The sequence below is a fragment of the Engystomops pustulosus genome, chromosome 6, assembly GCF_040894005.1.
Source record: "Engystomops pustulosus chromosome 6, aEngPut4.maternal, whole genome shotgun sequence".
Classification (NCBI taxonomy): Eukaryota; Metazoa; Chordata; class Amphibia; order Anura; family Leptodactylidae; genus Engystomops; species Engystomops pustulosus.
Genome location: NC_092416.1, coordinates 35,162,009 through 35,178,145, shown reverse-complemented (window position 1 = coordinate 35,178,145; position 16,137 = coordinate 35,162,009). Strand labels below are relative to the sequence as shown.

The following is a 16,137-nucleotide window of genomic DNA, read 5'->3' as shown; positions in this document are numbered from 1 at the left end:
AGTTTCTAATACTATTTTATATTTGCTTTTTGGTTTTGCAGTAGCAGCATGTTACCAAATGCAGTGCTGCCGCCTTCCCTGGACCACAACTATGCCCAGTGGCAGGAGCGTGAGAATAGTCTGGCAGTTCAGCCTTCGTTAATGAAGAAAATTATCCCAGCTCCAAAACCCAAATCTCCAGGGGATCCCGACTCTCCTCCACCCACTCAACCAACTCCTCCGACAACAGGTCTGTCAAATTTGTTGGTTTTATTGACTGTCATAATAAAATGTAAAGGACATTAAAAGCCAAATGTTACTCAAAGGAGTAAGAATTCTGTCGATTTCATGGATAGAATCTGCTGATACGTTAAATTTCCAAATTACATAATTGTATTCATACATATTCTTAATTTAATTTTCCAATAATCTCAGATCACGGCAAGGACGAGATTGCAGATCTGCCTCCTCCGCCTGGTGTGGAGGACAATCGACAGTGCGCCCTGTGCCTGAAGTATGGGGATGACAATGCCAATGTAAGTTACCAGGAAGCTAATGTAAGATTTCCATTGTATTGTATTGTATTTAACCCTGCAATAGAGTCCAATAAATTATTTGAAATTACTTATAATGGTACATTTTTGCAATTTTTGAAGACCTAGCAGAGGGGAAGTGAGAGAAGTGATTGATGTTCTAAGTAAATACTTTGGATTCCCACTCCTGATGCCAGATAAGACAGATTTCTATTGCTGCGGACTGAAATAATCAAATACATCTCTAGAACTATTGAGGGATGGATACATTTTGCATGTGTAGAAACCTTAGCAAAGCCTTAAAGGGGTTGTACCAAGTTATTGTTATCCCCACTCACAGGTTACAGGATTACAATCTGATTGGTGAAGGGTTCAACTGCTGGGGCCCCCATAAATTTAAACAGGGGTCCTTTTTTCACTGGTGAATGGGACGGAAGGACAATGTGCTTCCTGCCACCCCATTCAATACTAATGGATGGTTGAAAATTGCTGAGCACCATGCTATGTATCTATGCTATGACAATAATTGAAAGTGTCAGAGATAGATGAGTTCTGTGGATAATATTAATACTTTTCTCCTTTTTGTTTTTCTGAAATGAAAAATCCCATTCCTCTTATAAGTCAATGGTAATTTACTAGTTCCTTCTGCTTTTGTCATGACAGGATGCTGGCCGTCTTTTGTACATTGGTCAGGATGAGTGGACTCACATCAACTGCGCTTTGTGGTCAGCTGAGGTGTTTGAGGATGACGATGGTTCCCTTAAAAATGTGCACATGGCAGTGATCAGAGGGAAGCAGCTGGTAAGGATACAAAGAGAGGAAGGAAGCTCGCTGCTCCTTCTATAAGATTTACACAACCTACAGATTACATAAAGTGCACCATGTGGCGTGATATCATATCTGTGTTTTGCATGTTTCTCCAGAGGTGTGAGCACTGCCAGAAGTTGGGAGCTACGGTTGGCTGCTGCCTGACGTCATGCACAAGCAATTACCACTTCATGTGCTCCAGGATAAAGAACTGCGTGTTTCTAGAGGATAAGAAGGTTTACTGTCAGAAACACAGAGACCTGATCAAGGGGGAGGTAAATGTGTTCATGTGTTATATTGGAAATGAGGGTTAAGCGGTAATGTTTTAGAACTTGAGGACCCTGTTAGGTGTCTCAATGAAGTCATTGATTTGCATGCGTCTTGTCAATCTTTTTTAAGTCTATGGAACTGTTTGAGAAGGCAGAGTCCCCAGGACTTAAATACTCCAGTCATTCCCATATAGGTCCATGCAAACACATTGTATACCGGGCTAAGGGGTCCCCGTCCTAGTGTTCTGTAGGGTTCCCCACCTTTGTCTGTCTTGTGAATAAGGTGTACAGTTTTTTTTTTTTGTTTTTTTTTTCATTCCCACATATATTTATTTTGTATTCTGGAAATGGAAGCTTTCCTGACACTTAACAGATGTTTAAAGACACCCTCCCCTACACTTGTCCACTATCCAGACACCACTACTGCTTTTCTCCACAGGTTGTAACTGATAATAACTTTGAGGTTCTCAGGAGAGTGGTTGTGGACTGTGAAGGGATTAACCTGCGCAGAAAATTTTTGAATGGGCTGGAACCTGAAAACATCCATGTGATGATAGGTGAGCATTTACAAGTCAAAAAAAAAAAAACACTTCTAATGACCGATCTGTATTAGGGTTGCACTGATGCCAGAATTTTGAGTGCGATACTCCATACCAATATTCTTTTTATTTTCTTGAAAGTTTATTATTAACTGAATTCAATGTTTAGCGTGCGGTCATATGGGGCATTTACATTGCGTTTAGAAGCGCACACGATCAGTAATGATAAACTTGCGTTTTGCAAGGAGAGCTTTAGTTTTTATGACAAATGTATAGCATATACTCGAGTATAAGCCGAGTTTTTAAGCACAAAAAATGTGCTGAAAAACCCTAACTGGGCTTGTACTAGAGTCAAGAAAAAAAACAAACCGCTTACTCTCCTTACGACGGGGGCTGGCAAAATACTGGGGAGGCTGTGACCAATGCACTTCCCACCCTTGGCTTATACTCTAGTCAATAGGTTTTCCCGTTTTTTTTTGTTAAAATTAGGGGTCTCTGCTTATACTTGGGTCGGCTTATACACGAGTATATATGGTATGTTAATATAAAATGTATAATTAATTTTGTATCTTATAGATTTTTATTCAATTTACCTGGACAATGTAGTGACATTAAGAGAGATCTCTGAGAAGATCCATCTCTGTGTATCAGTGCATTGAGCTTGTGTCACAGTGTAACTCTATGGAAGCTCTAGTGAAATAAAATCCTCCCAATGACATCCAGTAAGCCCATAGTCTAGTGAATAGCGGCTCTGTCCTGTATCTCTGTTGCAGGTACAGAGTGGAGGTTCAAGTCCCATCTGGGAAAAAAAAAATGTAATTGAATATCCTGAAATAATTTAGAGACCTTGTGTCTGGGGAAGCCCTGGGAAATGTAGACACATAATATATGGACACTTCATGATATTTCCCACATCTATAGTAAGGATTCCATGCCTGATGTCTCCATTGAGGATTCCCCTGCAGACCTATAGGAGTCTGTACAACAGCATAAGTCATTCAGTACCGAAATTGAACCATTCTGAAAGTAACAAGTACCATGGTTTCGATCCATCGTGCAAGCCCTAATATCTATTGTGTATTATAGTGGATGTACAAGGGGGATTGTGACTTTGTGGTGGATGCAAAAGGGGAGAGTATGACTTTGTTGGATGCATAGAGGGTGATTATGACTTTGTCTTGGATGTATGAGGGGGTATGACTTTGTCATTTTTGTCTATATTTTTACTTCTACATTGCAGGTTCCATGACTATAGATTGTCTTGGCATTCTCAGTGACTTATCAGACTGTGAGGAGAAGCTCTTTCCCATTGGTTATCAGTAGGTGTCCATTTACATCTTAAAGACTATTTTAACTTGCCATAAATGCTGGTATACAAAACTAGCAGGAGTTTCTTACACTTTGGCATACATTGATTAGAACATGTTCCATTTATCTTAATGGGGGCAGTGCATGGATTTCTGTAAGCTCCATTCAGATAATAGTACTTAAATCTACCCATATGGTCTTATTTTTAGCCAGGAATATAATAATGTATTTAAAGACCTCTTTTATTTTTCATCCTTTTAGACATGGGTCTTGTATTGGTGTATTGTATCGGTGCTCTGTAATCTGTAGTAGTAGAAATGTGGTAGTTTTATTTTTAGTTTTTTTCCCTTCTACCTCCTAGATGTTCTCGTGTATACTGGAGTACGACAGATGCCCGGAAACGTTGTGTTTACACATGTAAAATCCTGGAGTGTAGGCCCCCTCCTACGGAGATTGATATCAACAGTACCATGCATCATGAAGAAAACCGCACGATTGCTCACAGTCCTCCACGTGATGATATGCACGGTAAGACCCAGGCTGCAGCACAGATGGATCGGTCAGGGAGCAAAAGCAATAAAATGTTTTGTAAAATACTTAATTTTGATAGATTGTAAGTGATTGTCTCCCTACCAGGAACATATTTTGGATCATGTAAAAAGTTTCAGACTACTCTTCCTGTGGGCAACATCAAAACTCATCAAGCTGTCTCATGTCAGTGAATTGGGTTTAACCCTAAAATACTTCATTGTGTACTTGTGTGTGTAAATTTTGTACTTCTGTATAGGAAGAGACCTGTTGGTCCTCATGAGACAAGTGGGGTGATGTCAGAGAAAACCCAACTTGCGTGGGCCAGACAAATATTACATGTAAAAGTAAATGTCCACCTGTAACCTTCAATAGGTTACTTTACTACTTGATCGTACACTGCAGTTACGCTTCAGTGAATGCCTCAATAGAGTAAAATTTTCTACTTTTCTTTTGTTCCTATTCAGATCTCGGTGCACAGAGCGGAAAACCTGTGGATACTGTTAGCCTCCCTTCTCCAGAACCTCTTTCTTCAGCTTCCAGTGCTTGGGCTGCTTCCCGACTGCCCCCTCTGGGTCGGGCACGTACACACAGATACTCCACGAATCAGCGTTTTCCTGGACCTCGTCCACTTCCATCAGCAGGTTTGTAGTTTGGAGCTCCCGTAGAAGTTGAATAGAGAGCTTACAACCTTAATGTTCAAGATAGTTGCGGATAAAAATTATGTGGATGTACCATAGATGTCAGAGATGGGAATAACCCTTTAAATAGTTTTGGGCATGCGAGATAACCACTAGATTGTGTCTTGGTGTTCATTACATTTTTTTGTTGTCCAGTAGCCCCAGGCTTCTGCGTGGGGGGTGCATATTTGGGAGATTCCACTGTATATGCTATAGTGTGTTTAGTTGAAACATCTGAGTTATACGGGTAGAAATGTACCTTTTCAGGTCGCACAAAGTTAAGGGTAGGAGGGAGAAGTAAACTTACAAAATGATCTCTGACAATATGAAGACTGAGGCATAATCCTAAATGGTACATGGTGGTCATGGCCATGTTTTAGTTGACATTGGAAAATGAGAGGAAGGCCCTAAGCTTTTTTGCAGAGGTCCATAGATCCACATGCATTCAAGTCACGGTTTGTATGACTGCACCCTCGAGATTGGGGTGATCTGTAGGGACATAGAAATACAGATGATATAGGGCACACGCAGAAAATGCCAAAAATAAATCAATATGTATGTGGTATATCTTTGAATTTTATTTATTTTTTTCATTTATTTTCAGGTAGTCCAGTTACACATGAAATAGTGACTGTTGGAGATCCTGTCCTTTCCTCTGGACTTCGTAGCATAGGTTCACGCAGACACAGCGCTTCTTCCATATCACCGCAGCCTCCTAAACCACGTGTGATTTCACCTTCCAGTACAGAGACCACCAGACTTGCTGTATCACAGCCAGACACAACAGCCGCACTGGCGGACCACAGGTCTACCAACACAGAGTTAGGTGGCATCTCTTCGAGTAATTGCGTCCCAAGTAACGGGCACAGAATCCCAAAAGTTGACAAACCATTGGAAACCAGAAGAGCTGGCTCACTTGAAATGGTATCCAAAGTTCCCAAGACTGAAAAAATAAAATCTTTAACCCAGAAATCGTCTGAGATCTCTACTAATCCGTCTAGCGCTAAGGTCCCTACTCAAGCGCTGAGTGTCTCCGCCTTGGATTCTAGCAGAGCAGGCTCTGTAAAAGACAATCCCTCAGTAGTTCACGGCTCAAAATCTATTGCTTCTCATAAGCACCAAAAGGCAATAAAGAAAGAAAATGATCTAAATGTGGAAAGCTTTCCGAAAGGGAGAACTCCAACCTCTGAGGAGCTCAAAGAGGCTCCTCTAGCTTTCGGTAATAATGGGGTTACAGTGACCAAAGAAAGACGCCCAAAGTCTAAGAATCAGAGTCAACTACTGGAGAACTCAAAGGAAAAGCATTCCGCTAAGTCCACAGCTGACAGCGATCATGTATCGGGAGAAGGCCGAAGCCAAGTAGACACCAATGGGAATCATTTATATTCAGATACTGGAGGTTGTAAAACGCATACCCAAAGCAAAAATGTAGACAAGTCTGTGGCAAGCACTGAAAGTCCACCTATAGAAACTTCTACAGTGAGCTCATGTAAAGCAATAAAGCCAAAGATGGCAACTGATAATATGAGCGAGAGGAAGCAGGACCAACAAACTATGTCTCCTTGTGAGCTACCGGATACAACAAAATCACAAGATTGTCCTGAGGATACTGATGATAGTGTCAACAACCACAGAAGTCCAAACACAGACACTGAGCCACAAGCCGGCAATGCCTATCCTGCTCAGGACCCCAACGTGCTTCTCCAGGATGGGAGCAAAACTCAGGAAGATGGCTCCTATAAAAGGCGTTATCCAAGGAGAAGTGCCAGAGCGCGTTCTAATATGTTCTTTGGATTGACACCTCTATATGGTGTACGTTCATATGGGGAGGAAGACCTTCCCTTTTGTAGCAGCACACCTGGAAAAAAACGGGGTAAAAGATCAGCCGAGGGTCAAGTAGATGGTGCAGATGACCTGAGCTCATCTGATGAAGATGAAGTATATTATTATAACTTTTCTAGAACTGTAGTCACTGCTGCAGAGGACAGGCTGAGCGTACGCAACTTGTTCAGAGAAGATGACCGAAATCTTCACAGGATCCCCCAGCTTGATGGAGTAGATGATGGCACAGAAAGCGACGCAAGCATCACTACCACTACTGGCAAATCTGGCCACGTAGGAAAAAGAAGCAGTAAACAAAATGGAGCCGAGAAGTTGGTTACATCAGATGAACAGCTAGAAAAGTCTCATACAGGTAAAGGTGGCAAGGGATCGGAGACCAAAATAGAAGCCTGCCATCCTGTGAAACAAGACTCGCTGGAGTCTCAACTCAGCTTAGACACACCACGGCGAAGTCATAGCGGGTCTGATAAAACCCTATTGGATTCCTTTAATTCAGAGCTGCTAAAGTCTGACTCTGACAATAACAACAGCGACGACTGTGGCAACATCCTTCCAATTGATATCATGGACTTTGTACTGAAGAACACACCAGCCATGCAAGCACTAGGAGAAAGCCCTGAGTCCTCTTCATCCGAGCTGCTTACATTGGGGGATGGCTTAGGGCTGGATACTAATCGTGGTAAAGATATGGGATTGTTTGAGGTCTTCTCGCAGCAGCTTCCGTCCTCTGAACAGGTAGACGGTACAGTTTCATCTTCTATGTCTGCAGAAGAGCAGTTTGAGCTTCCTCTCGAGCTTCCCTCCGATCTTTCCGTACTGACAACTCGCAGCCCATCTCTTCCAAACAGTAGGCTTGGTGTGATCTCCGATTCCCAATTGTCTACGCCCAGCGACCGGTCCCTTTTGTCTTTACCGACTCCAGACACAGGTGAAAAAAGGGTAACGGTCACAGAAAAACCTGTGACCTCTGGAGAGGGGGATTCAGACCTGTTGACTCAAAGCGTGGACCGCACGGCAGATGGGCACATGACACCGGATAGATTTATCGCAGGGCATTTGGACTCTGACCACATTTCTAGCCCTCCCTGCGGACAGGTAGATCATGCATCGGGTCAAGAACTGACACGAAATAGTAGTACACCAAATCTGCAAGTGCCAGTTTCTCCCTCTGTGCCAATTCAGAACCAAAAATATATTCCAAGCACCTCAGAGAGTCCTGGCCCATCACAGATGCAGAACGCCGCCATACAGAGCACACCTCCTCACCTCAAATCTACCACCGAAAAGGTAGTCGTGGTCAATCAGAACATGCAACCTCTTTATGTTCTGCAAACATTACCCAATGGCGTTACACAAAAAATACAGCTGACCCCGTCTGTACCTCCTGGCTCTAGCCGTATGGATGGAGATGTGCCAGTACTCAGTTCAATGGGAGCAGGACTTACGTTAGCCACCACACTTAACCCTACTCTAACTGGACCATTCCAGTCTGCTAGCAAGGGGCTTTTACCTATGTCCCACCACCCACATCTTCAACCCTTTTCAACAGCCCCTCAGGCTACTTTCTTGCCTGGTCTTTCTAACCAGCCGTCGGGTCTTCTTATTGGTGTACAACCAACAGCTGAACCTCAACTTCTGGTCTCAGAACCTGGACAAAGGTCAGATCTAAGTAGCGCATCCAATCCTCAAACTTCTGGCACTGGCAAAAAAAGGATCTCGCGCTTACACACCAAGAAAAACAAAAAACTGGCACCTTCTGTGGCACCTGCTTTACGGCACACTCCTGAAGTTGTATCCAATATGACACTAATAAACTTCACCGGGGCGCAGCTTGCTGGAAGTTTGCCCAACCACCCGGGTCTAATCGATTTGGGCAGCCTTGGAAATGCCACCCCCCACCGCAGTATTCCAAATATCATTAAACGTTCTAGGACCGGGGTCATGTACTTTGACCAGACACCCTTGCTTCCACAAAATTTAGGGCCATCCAACTCTGTAGGAACCGCAACCGGCGTTATCGGCTTGGATCACAGTCATCTCACAAGCCAAGTGCCAACGATCGCTACAGGTTCTTCCGTCCTCAATGTTGTGTCGATGCAGACGACGGCTACGCCCACTTCTGGTCACGTCACACTTACCAGTCCAGGCATTTTAGGTCCGTCAGAACTCGGATCTATTAGTAACTTTCTCATAAAAACAAGTCCACAGGCACTGGGCATTCAGGATAACCATGTGACGCTACCGTCAGGACCTGGGATTCCTACCACAGCTACGTTGGCAACCACTTCTAGCATATGCGTTGTTCCCACTGCTCAGTCTGTTGGCATGACACTTGCCCAGACAGTGAATGAGCAGGACTGTCCTTTTCCACTTCCTCCTCACATGAACAGACTGATCAGTAACAGAGCTCCAATCTTACCGGACACCGGTAGTACAGCTCATAGATCGCCAAATCACCAGCTACCATCTGAGACCGAGTGCAAAACCATGAATTCAGCAGTTCCATCCTCCACTTCTGCTCCACAAAGAGGAGGCTCTTCTGCAACCCAAAAGACAAAAAGCAAAGGAAAGCGGCAGACGAGCTCCAACGAGAAGGCCAGCAGGAAAAAACACAAGTCATCGCACTCCGGCCAGGGCTCCGCTACGGCTCGAGAGCAAGACAAAGACCAGAAGCCTCCCAGTGCCGCTTTAGCAGGGTATGTTTATGCATCTCTTGTCCATCAGTAGTTCTGTAAACGTCTTGTCTTTTATTTTGTAATTATATGTGATATATTTGGCGGCCTATAAATCTCTAAATTAACCATTCACTTAGAGAGCAACTGCAATTTCACAGTGATTTTTAAACTAAATTATCTGAGATTCCCCCTTTCAAAACCAACATAACTATGACCATACTGTGCTGCTCGCTCCTTGTGGTCTAAGCTTACTTGTCGGGAATCTAATTCTTAAACTTGGCGGTGGCTAACCTCTTCCTGTCTTTGCCCTGAAGCTAGAGTCAGTTATAAGCTTCCCTCACTTCCTGTGGGCACTGCATAGTCTGTACTTACAGGATCAATGTAGTCACTAGCCTGGCAGTTTTCATCACATGTAGCGCTTGAAAAAAAGTAGTAGAAAACATCTTTGGTATAATTACATGAATTGTAGTTGCGAGCTGTGACGGTTAACAGCTTCCCTGCTTTGAAGATAGTGTCCAGAGAACGAACTTCTGCAAGCCAGACAACATTTTTGTCTTCTCTCATCAAACCTCTGACAATCCTAACAATGTTCTGGTTTTATGTTAACAGAAACATCAAACCCAAAACTGATGATTTGAAAACCTTGACCCCATTTAATGTGATCGAAGCAGAGAAGAAGCCTGTCGGGTAAGTTGTTTGACAAATTAAAGGAAGTCTACCATAAAAAATTAATCATAAACCAGTGGCACTTGCTCATAGATCCAGGTGCCGTGGCTGTAGTGATCTTATATTTTTTGTCCTTCTAAAATCAACTGTTATGATGATGCAAATGAGCCAGAAAGGCTAGCGGTGAGGGGGAGTTGGGGGTTCCCAGAGCTGTTCCCTGCTGCAGCTTTACAGACTGTTGCATTGTCTCCCACTCCCTCACTACCTCCCTCCGCCTGATGTAATCTCACTGCAGCATGGGAAGTTCCAGCACACAGTAGGAGAAGGGGGTGCTCCTTCACAGTCTAACAGCCTGTGAATCTGTAACACGGAGGGGCTATGGGAACCGCCTCTGTAGCCTTGCAGGCTCTTTAGTATAATTTTAAAAGTTGGTTTTAGAAGGAATGAGGCAATGGATAACAAATATAAGATTACCACAGTCCCTGTACCTGGATCTATGAGTAAGTGTTCCTGGTTAATCCTCGATTTTGATGGTAAAGCTTGTCCCAAAGTCAAAGGGTTGAAAAATTGGGTGAATCAGTGTGTTCACAGCTCATTCCCATTTAAGTGAATAGGGTTGAGTTGTGATAACAAGCACGGCCACTCGACTATGTGCAGCTCTGTTTTCGGTGAGCAGTGAATGCAAAATTTGTCCAAATGCTGAAGTTTCTTCAATGCCAGATGAAAACTAATATCAGGAATTCTCCATTGATTTGTTTTATTGAGATGACATGGCTGATTTCATGTCCACAGGCTGTCCCCTTCCATTGTGGATATGGATCTGTCAGTGAAGGAGCAATGTCAACCTGAGTCCAAACAGGACGGTAAGTTACTGTTGCATCTAGTACCCCATAGGGCTGATAAGTTCTTGTTACGCTGCTGGTCAGGCAAGTGGTCTCATAATAACACAGATGTTTTATCATATTTCACATCTGCAGATTGTAAACAGCCAGAAGACGAAGTCGGGTTTAGTTCTCCTCTGATGCGGCTGCTGCAGCATGAACAGAGGCGACAAGATTCACTCCTGGGGCAGAAATCCAGGACCGGTCTCCTGTTTGAGATTTCCAGCGATGATGGTTTCCAGATTTCTGCTCACAGCATTGAAGGTAACACAATTTGGGGAGTAGTTGGTGATGCATGATGTGATTGATAGAGGAAAATCGTAATGTGTTGCGTGATACCTGCCAGAGATCTGTTCTCTCTTTACAACCACATTTGTGTTTGGAATATCGGATACGATTCAGTGGATAAATTCTGCTGCACTATTTATATGATTTTTAATTTTGCAGAAGCCTGGAAATCTCTGACAGACAAAGTACAGGAAGCGAGATCCAATGCGAGGCTGAAGCAGCTGTCATTTGCAGGTAGTGTCTTGTCATGTGGTCATGAAGTCCTCCATAGCCTGTACGTGATAGGATAGATCTCCATTGATTTGTGATTAACGTTGCAGCTTCACTTCATTGCAGTGAATATAGCTAAGCTGCAGTACCACACACAACCTGTGGACAGGCATGGTGCTGTTTCTGGACGGGCCTAAGTGAACTTGCTCTCTACAACCTCTCTGATTTGTATGACAGGTGTAAATGCTCTCCGGATGCTGGGAATAATACATGACGCAGTGGTTTTTCTGGTGGAGCAGCTATATGGTGCAAACAAGTGTCGCAGTTATAAGTTCCGCTTCCACCGCCCAGCGGGAGAAGAGGAGCCTCCTATCAATCCTCATGGCTCAGCACGTGCCGAGATGCACCAAAGGTGAGCAAGAAACAGGTCTGGTACCCCCTGCAACAAAATGGGGGAAGCATCAGGGCCGCAATCACCTGCTATAAAGCAGGTCCTGATGCCTAAAAAAAAGTGTCTCTTTATACCCGATGCCAGCATGGGTGTGAGACTCTGCATGGAGAACTGATTTACTAAAATAAAAAAAACCTGATGGAGAACTTCTGAATGGGGCATAGTGGGCGCCTTTCTATAGCGCGCCTCAGGCAGCGGAGAGTTTAGATGAATTTTTGGATGTTTCCCCTTAATATATGATTATTACTCATGCAGCCTCCTCCTTCTTTGCAGAAAATCTGCCTTTGACATGTTTAATTTCTTGGCCTCCAAACATCGACAGCCTCCAGAATACAAACCAAATGATGAGGAGGAGGAAGAGGTGCAGCTCAAATCTGTTCGGTAAATGGTCATCTTGTATGGAAATGCTTGGAATTGCATGTGTTCATCTGTTATTGTCCTAATACATGACTTGTGTTGGTACAGGAGGGCCACTAGCATGGATCTACCGATGCCCATGAGATTTCGGCATCTCAAGAAGACGTCTAAAGAGGCTGTAGGGGTTTACAGGTGCGTACACAGCTTTCTGCGTGACTGAGGCCGGCTCTGGATGAGCGTACAGGCGGTCCTCTACCTCTGCCCACTGTGACCTCTGGTGAAGCTCTCTGGATGCTTTACTATATTCCCAGGCTGCAATAATCAGCTGTAAGGTGTCTGTTATAAAGTTTTATTGATAATCCTTGGTCCCATTACAGCAAAAAATTTTAAAACTCCAATTGTCACAGGGACAAAAATTTTTTTTGTCTGGGACTACAATTATAAAATATACAGTTTCGACTTACATACAAATTCAACTTAAGAACAAACCTATGGAACCTATCTTGTACGTATCCCGGGGACGTACCTGTAATCAGTCCATGAAATCCAGATCTTAAGTCGGCCATGTCTCATGGAACCAGGACTTGCTCTGATTCCAAGGGATGGCACAGACTAAAATCGATGTAACCATAAATACCTAATTCTAAGGCCCGTGAGCACGCTGCAACTTTGTAGTAACCAGGGTGATATTTTCTTAGATCTCCAATTCATGGCCGAGGTCTATTCTGCAAGAGGAATATTGACGCTGGAGAGATGGTGATCGAGTATTCTGGAAATGTCATCCGTTCTACACTGACTGACAAAAGAGAGAAATATTATGATGGAAAGGTGAGTCATGAGCGCTCATTAGGTGGAGGAAACAAATCTGTCTATCGTTTCATCATTTCTTCCTTTTATCAGCGAGCGGAATAAGAGGCTCATATCTTTCTGCAGCAGACACGTCACATGTTATGTAGTATGTATCGATAAAGTGGATTACCTACACAGAACATGTGTTATCGGTGCACTCTCAGTATTATTGGAGTAAATGGAGCTCTGTTTACCCGTGTGCAGCACCTGTTTTTTCTGGGACCATTCTCCTGCTTGGTTTAGACCCTCAGTGATCATAGATGCATCTAATTTTCTTTGGCAATGTTCTTTATGGGTAAAACTGGTGGGCCACAAGCAAGTTTGGTCCACGAAATTTGTTCTGTGTGTTAGTATTTCCCACACTGAACATGGGACCCTTGGACTGAGCTCAGCAGTTCAAGTTACGGTCCAGGAAATTCTACCAGCGCACAGAGCGAATTTAGACATTTTTTTTTTTTTAAAGATTAAACTCCCTAACCTGTTCTGTCTTCTAATGCATCATGGGCAACATAGGAGAGCAACACATGGGTTGCTAGAGACTGTACCATCTCTGCCTACATCCATTATACCATCAGGAATTGACAACACTTTTCACATGCTGAAATCCATGCAATTCTAAAGAATTTGCCATATGCTCATGACCTAAGTGACAGAAGGAATCCAAAAATTACTGTAGTCTTTTGTGGAGACGTAATTTATGACCCTAGTCCAAGAGTAGAGGCAAGACTATCTACTACACGTCTTTGTTTTTATAAACTTACCATTCACTCTCCGTCAATTTCATGCTCCATCTCTTGTAGGGTATTGGCTGCTATATGTTCCGTATTGATGACTCCGAGGTGGTGGACGCCACTATGCACGGCAACGCTGCTCGCTTCATCAACCACTCGTGTGAGCCCAACTGTTACTCCCGCGTCATCCCGATCGACGGACAGAAACACATCGTCATATTCGCCATGCGCAAGATTTACCGCGGGGAGGAGCTCACCTACGACTACAAGTTCCCCATCGAGGACGCCAGCAACAAGCTTGCGTGCAACTGCGGGACCAAAAAATGTCGCAAGTTTCTCAACTGATGGAGGTTTTCTAGACCTTATCCACATTATGCATAGGACAGGCTGGAGTCGGGATGACTCCTTATCTGCAGGAAGCATGTCGCCCCCGGTCACTTACATCATAGCGGTCTTCTGTTCGTGGCTCCACTTCACTTTCTACGTGGCCAAGAATGCATTGCACGAGCGCATCACATATGTATATCTATAGGGAACGTGCTGTATATCTAAGGACCACGTACAGCATCTATCAGCATGTGTATATCCGTATACTGCTTCTCTGTCACCCGGCAGTGATTTAGTATCTTCTATTTTAATTTATTTTTGTATATGTAACCCAACATTGCATGGCACTGTTGGTAATCGGAGTTGCGACCTTATTTTTGCTCTGCAAGGGCCGGTGATGCTTCTTATCTACCCTAATACTAGGGTACAGGAGACCTCCTTGCTGTAGGTTGGAGAAGAGAGGATGATGAATGTGGGAACCTCTGGGTCTCGTAAGTCCTGAATCGCATTTTGACCAATATTATAGACATTCGTTTTTTGTTTTTTTTTACTTTCTGATTGGAAAGTCAGGATCCTGCATACCTCTCATCCCTAACTGAGGTACGTTCCTCCTGATCGCAACAGGAAGGGGCTATTACAGCACTGACTAAAAGGAGGCAAACTGCACGCGGGAGTAGGACCCTCTGTAACCTCGTGTTTGCCACGTTATGGTCAGGGGGTGGTCAGAGAGATAGTAGTTTGTGTAATGACACTCAGGAGCTGCAATATCTACGGGGCATTAGATAGCACTGACTTCTGGGAATATCCGCTCCAGGATCCTAACCTAATGGAAACGGAAGCAAAGACCAATTATGATGATCTGTAAGGGATGATGGTGACAGGGGGTCGGCGAGTGGCTGTGCCTCCTAATAAGCTTTACTTTCAGATGGAATCGAATCGAGGAAGATTACGTTAAAAATTTGGAACGGTTTTGGGATTTGCCCCTAATTGCAGGAAATCTATTTATTTTATATTTAAAAGAATTGTGAAAAAAAAAATAATGCAATACAATGTAGTCTGCTCTTTCTAAAGGAGTGAGGAACAGCTTATGTTTACTAAGAGGGGGGGGGTGGGAGGATGGGGCTCTGGACACTACGCAGGACTACAGAGCTCCTCCGCTGGACCCCCCTCCAACACCACATTTCAAAGCACCCCCCTAAAAATAACCACAGCAGAAAGCAAGAACGAGGCAAAATTGTTCTCTCTCCGCTTTCCTCCCAGGCAATGTAATTGTTCACCTCCCACCTTCCGTTTACATCCTCAGTTTTATTTTATTTTTTCGTAGTATTTAAAAAAAAAGAAAAGGAAAAAAAAAAAGTTTTTTTACAAAATGTAAATACTCTATATTTTTCTATTGGAAGCACTTAATCGATAAGGAAGCACTTAAAAGGGGATGGGGTTGGGCGGTCTTTACCGAATTTGATGTATTCAGATTTATTTTTTTGGAAAAATATTTTTTTGGGGGGAGGAGGGGAGGGCGGGGTCTATGAAATGGTTTATTTTCTCATAGGCTGCTGACGAGGTGATGTTTTTGATGATATTTAGACGTTAATCATTGTTCTTGGCCTTGTTATCATCACGTTCATTCCCTTATCCTAGAAAGGGGCTCATCTTATCCATTGCGCTGCGGAGGCTGTGAGGTTTCTGTACATCCTGTAGGAATTATTTATTGTTCGGAAGTGAATATTTACCACCCCTTTTCCTTGGTGGTTTACATGTAAGGTGCCCGTGAAGCTAGCCATACATAGAAAATTCATTCCCACTTTGAATGGTCCTCCTGACTTCGGCAGCCCTGAGGATTGGATAGTCAGATTTTGACATGCTCAATCCTTCAGGTCAGCAGCCAAGGGGAGAGTCTTATGGTAGCTATTTAGGACATAGAATTGGTGGCCTGAAATTGTAGCTGCTGCCCTGGGCTGCATATACTTACCTTAGTTTGCTACTCCTGGCACCTATATGATGGGTTTGTACACCCCAGTGTTGGTGCATGGTGAAGTGGAGTAGTTGTCCTCTGGCATCTATGAACCACCACTGGGAGGCAGTTTGATGGTGCTCACTGCACTTATCTCTAGGTAAGGCCTCAAGCACAAAAACGTATGGGGGGGCATGATCCGGACGGATCACATCCTTCTTTAGAGGTCTTTAGCACCCAGTCACGGTGTGATGAGCACACCCCCG

The 16,137-nt window shown here is 43.7% G+C and overlaps 1 protein-coding gene across 2 annotated transcripts in view; it reads left to right on the top strand.

The window, feature by feature from the left end:
- KMT2A (lysine methyltransferase 2A) overlaps positions 1 to 15,334 on the top strand; it is a 50,357-nt gene extending 35,023 nt beyond the window's left edge. The window contains exons 19-36 of one of the 2 annotated variants that reach the window (XM_072155677.1): positions 42 to 229; positions 415 to 515; positions 1,176 to 1,313; positions 1,436 to 1,594; positions 2,028 to 2,145; positions 3,368 to 3,446; positions 3,797 to 3,963; positions 4,431 to 4,607; positions 5,248 to 9,181; positions 9,770 to 9,847; positions 10,619 to 10,681; positions 10,805 to 10,971; positions 11,155 to 11,229; positions 11,443 to 11,617; positions 11,930 to 12,037; positions 12,122 to 12,205; positions 12,712 to 12,841; positions 13,663 to 15,334. In XM_072155677.1, the coding sequence (XP_072011778.1) occupies positions 42 to 229; positions 415 to 515; positions 1,176 to 1,313; positions 1,436 to 1,594; positions 2,028 to 2,145; positions 3,368 to 3,446; positions 3,797 to 3,963; positions 4,431 to 4,607; positions 5,248 to 9,181; positions 9,770 to 9,847; positions 10,619 to 10,681; positions 10,805 to 10,971; positions 11,155 to 11,229; positions 11,443 to 11,617; positions 11,930 to 12,037; positions 12,122 to 12,205; positions 12,712 to 12,841; positions 13,663 to 13,938 (6,217 nt within the window). In that variant the 3' untranslated portion in view covers positions 13,939 to 15,334. Of the gene's footprint in view, positions 1 to 41; positions 230 to 414; positions 516 to 1,175; positions 1,314 to 1,435; positions 1,595 to 2,027; positions 2,146 to 3,367; positions 3,447 to 3,796; positions 3,964 to 4,430; positions 4,608 to 5,247; positions 9,182 to 9,769; positions 9,848 to 10,618; positions 10,690 to 10,803; positions 10,972 to 11,154; positions 11,230 to 11,442; positions 11,618 to 11,929; positions 12,038 to 12,121; positions 12,206 to 12,711; positions 12,842 to 13,662 lie in introns of both variants that reach the window. The other variant, XM_072155676.1, reaches the window with a different exon arrangement.
- Positions 15,335 to 16,137: the final 803 nt, after the last annotated feature.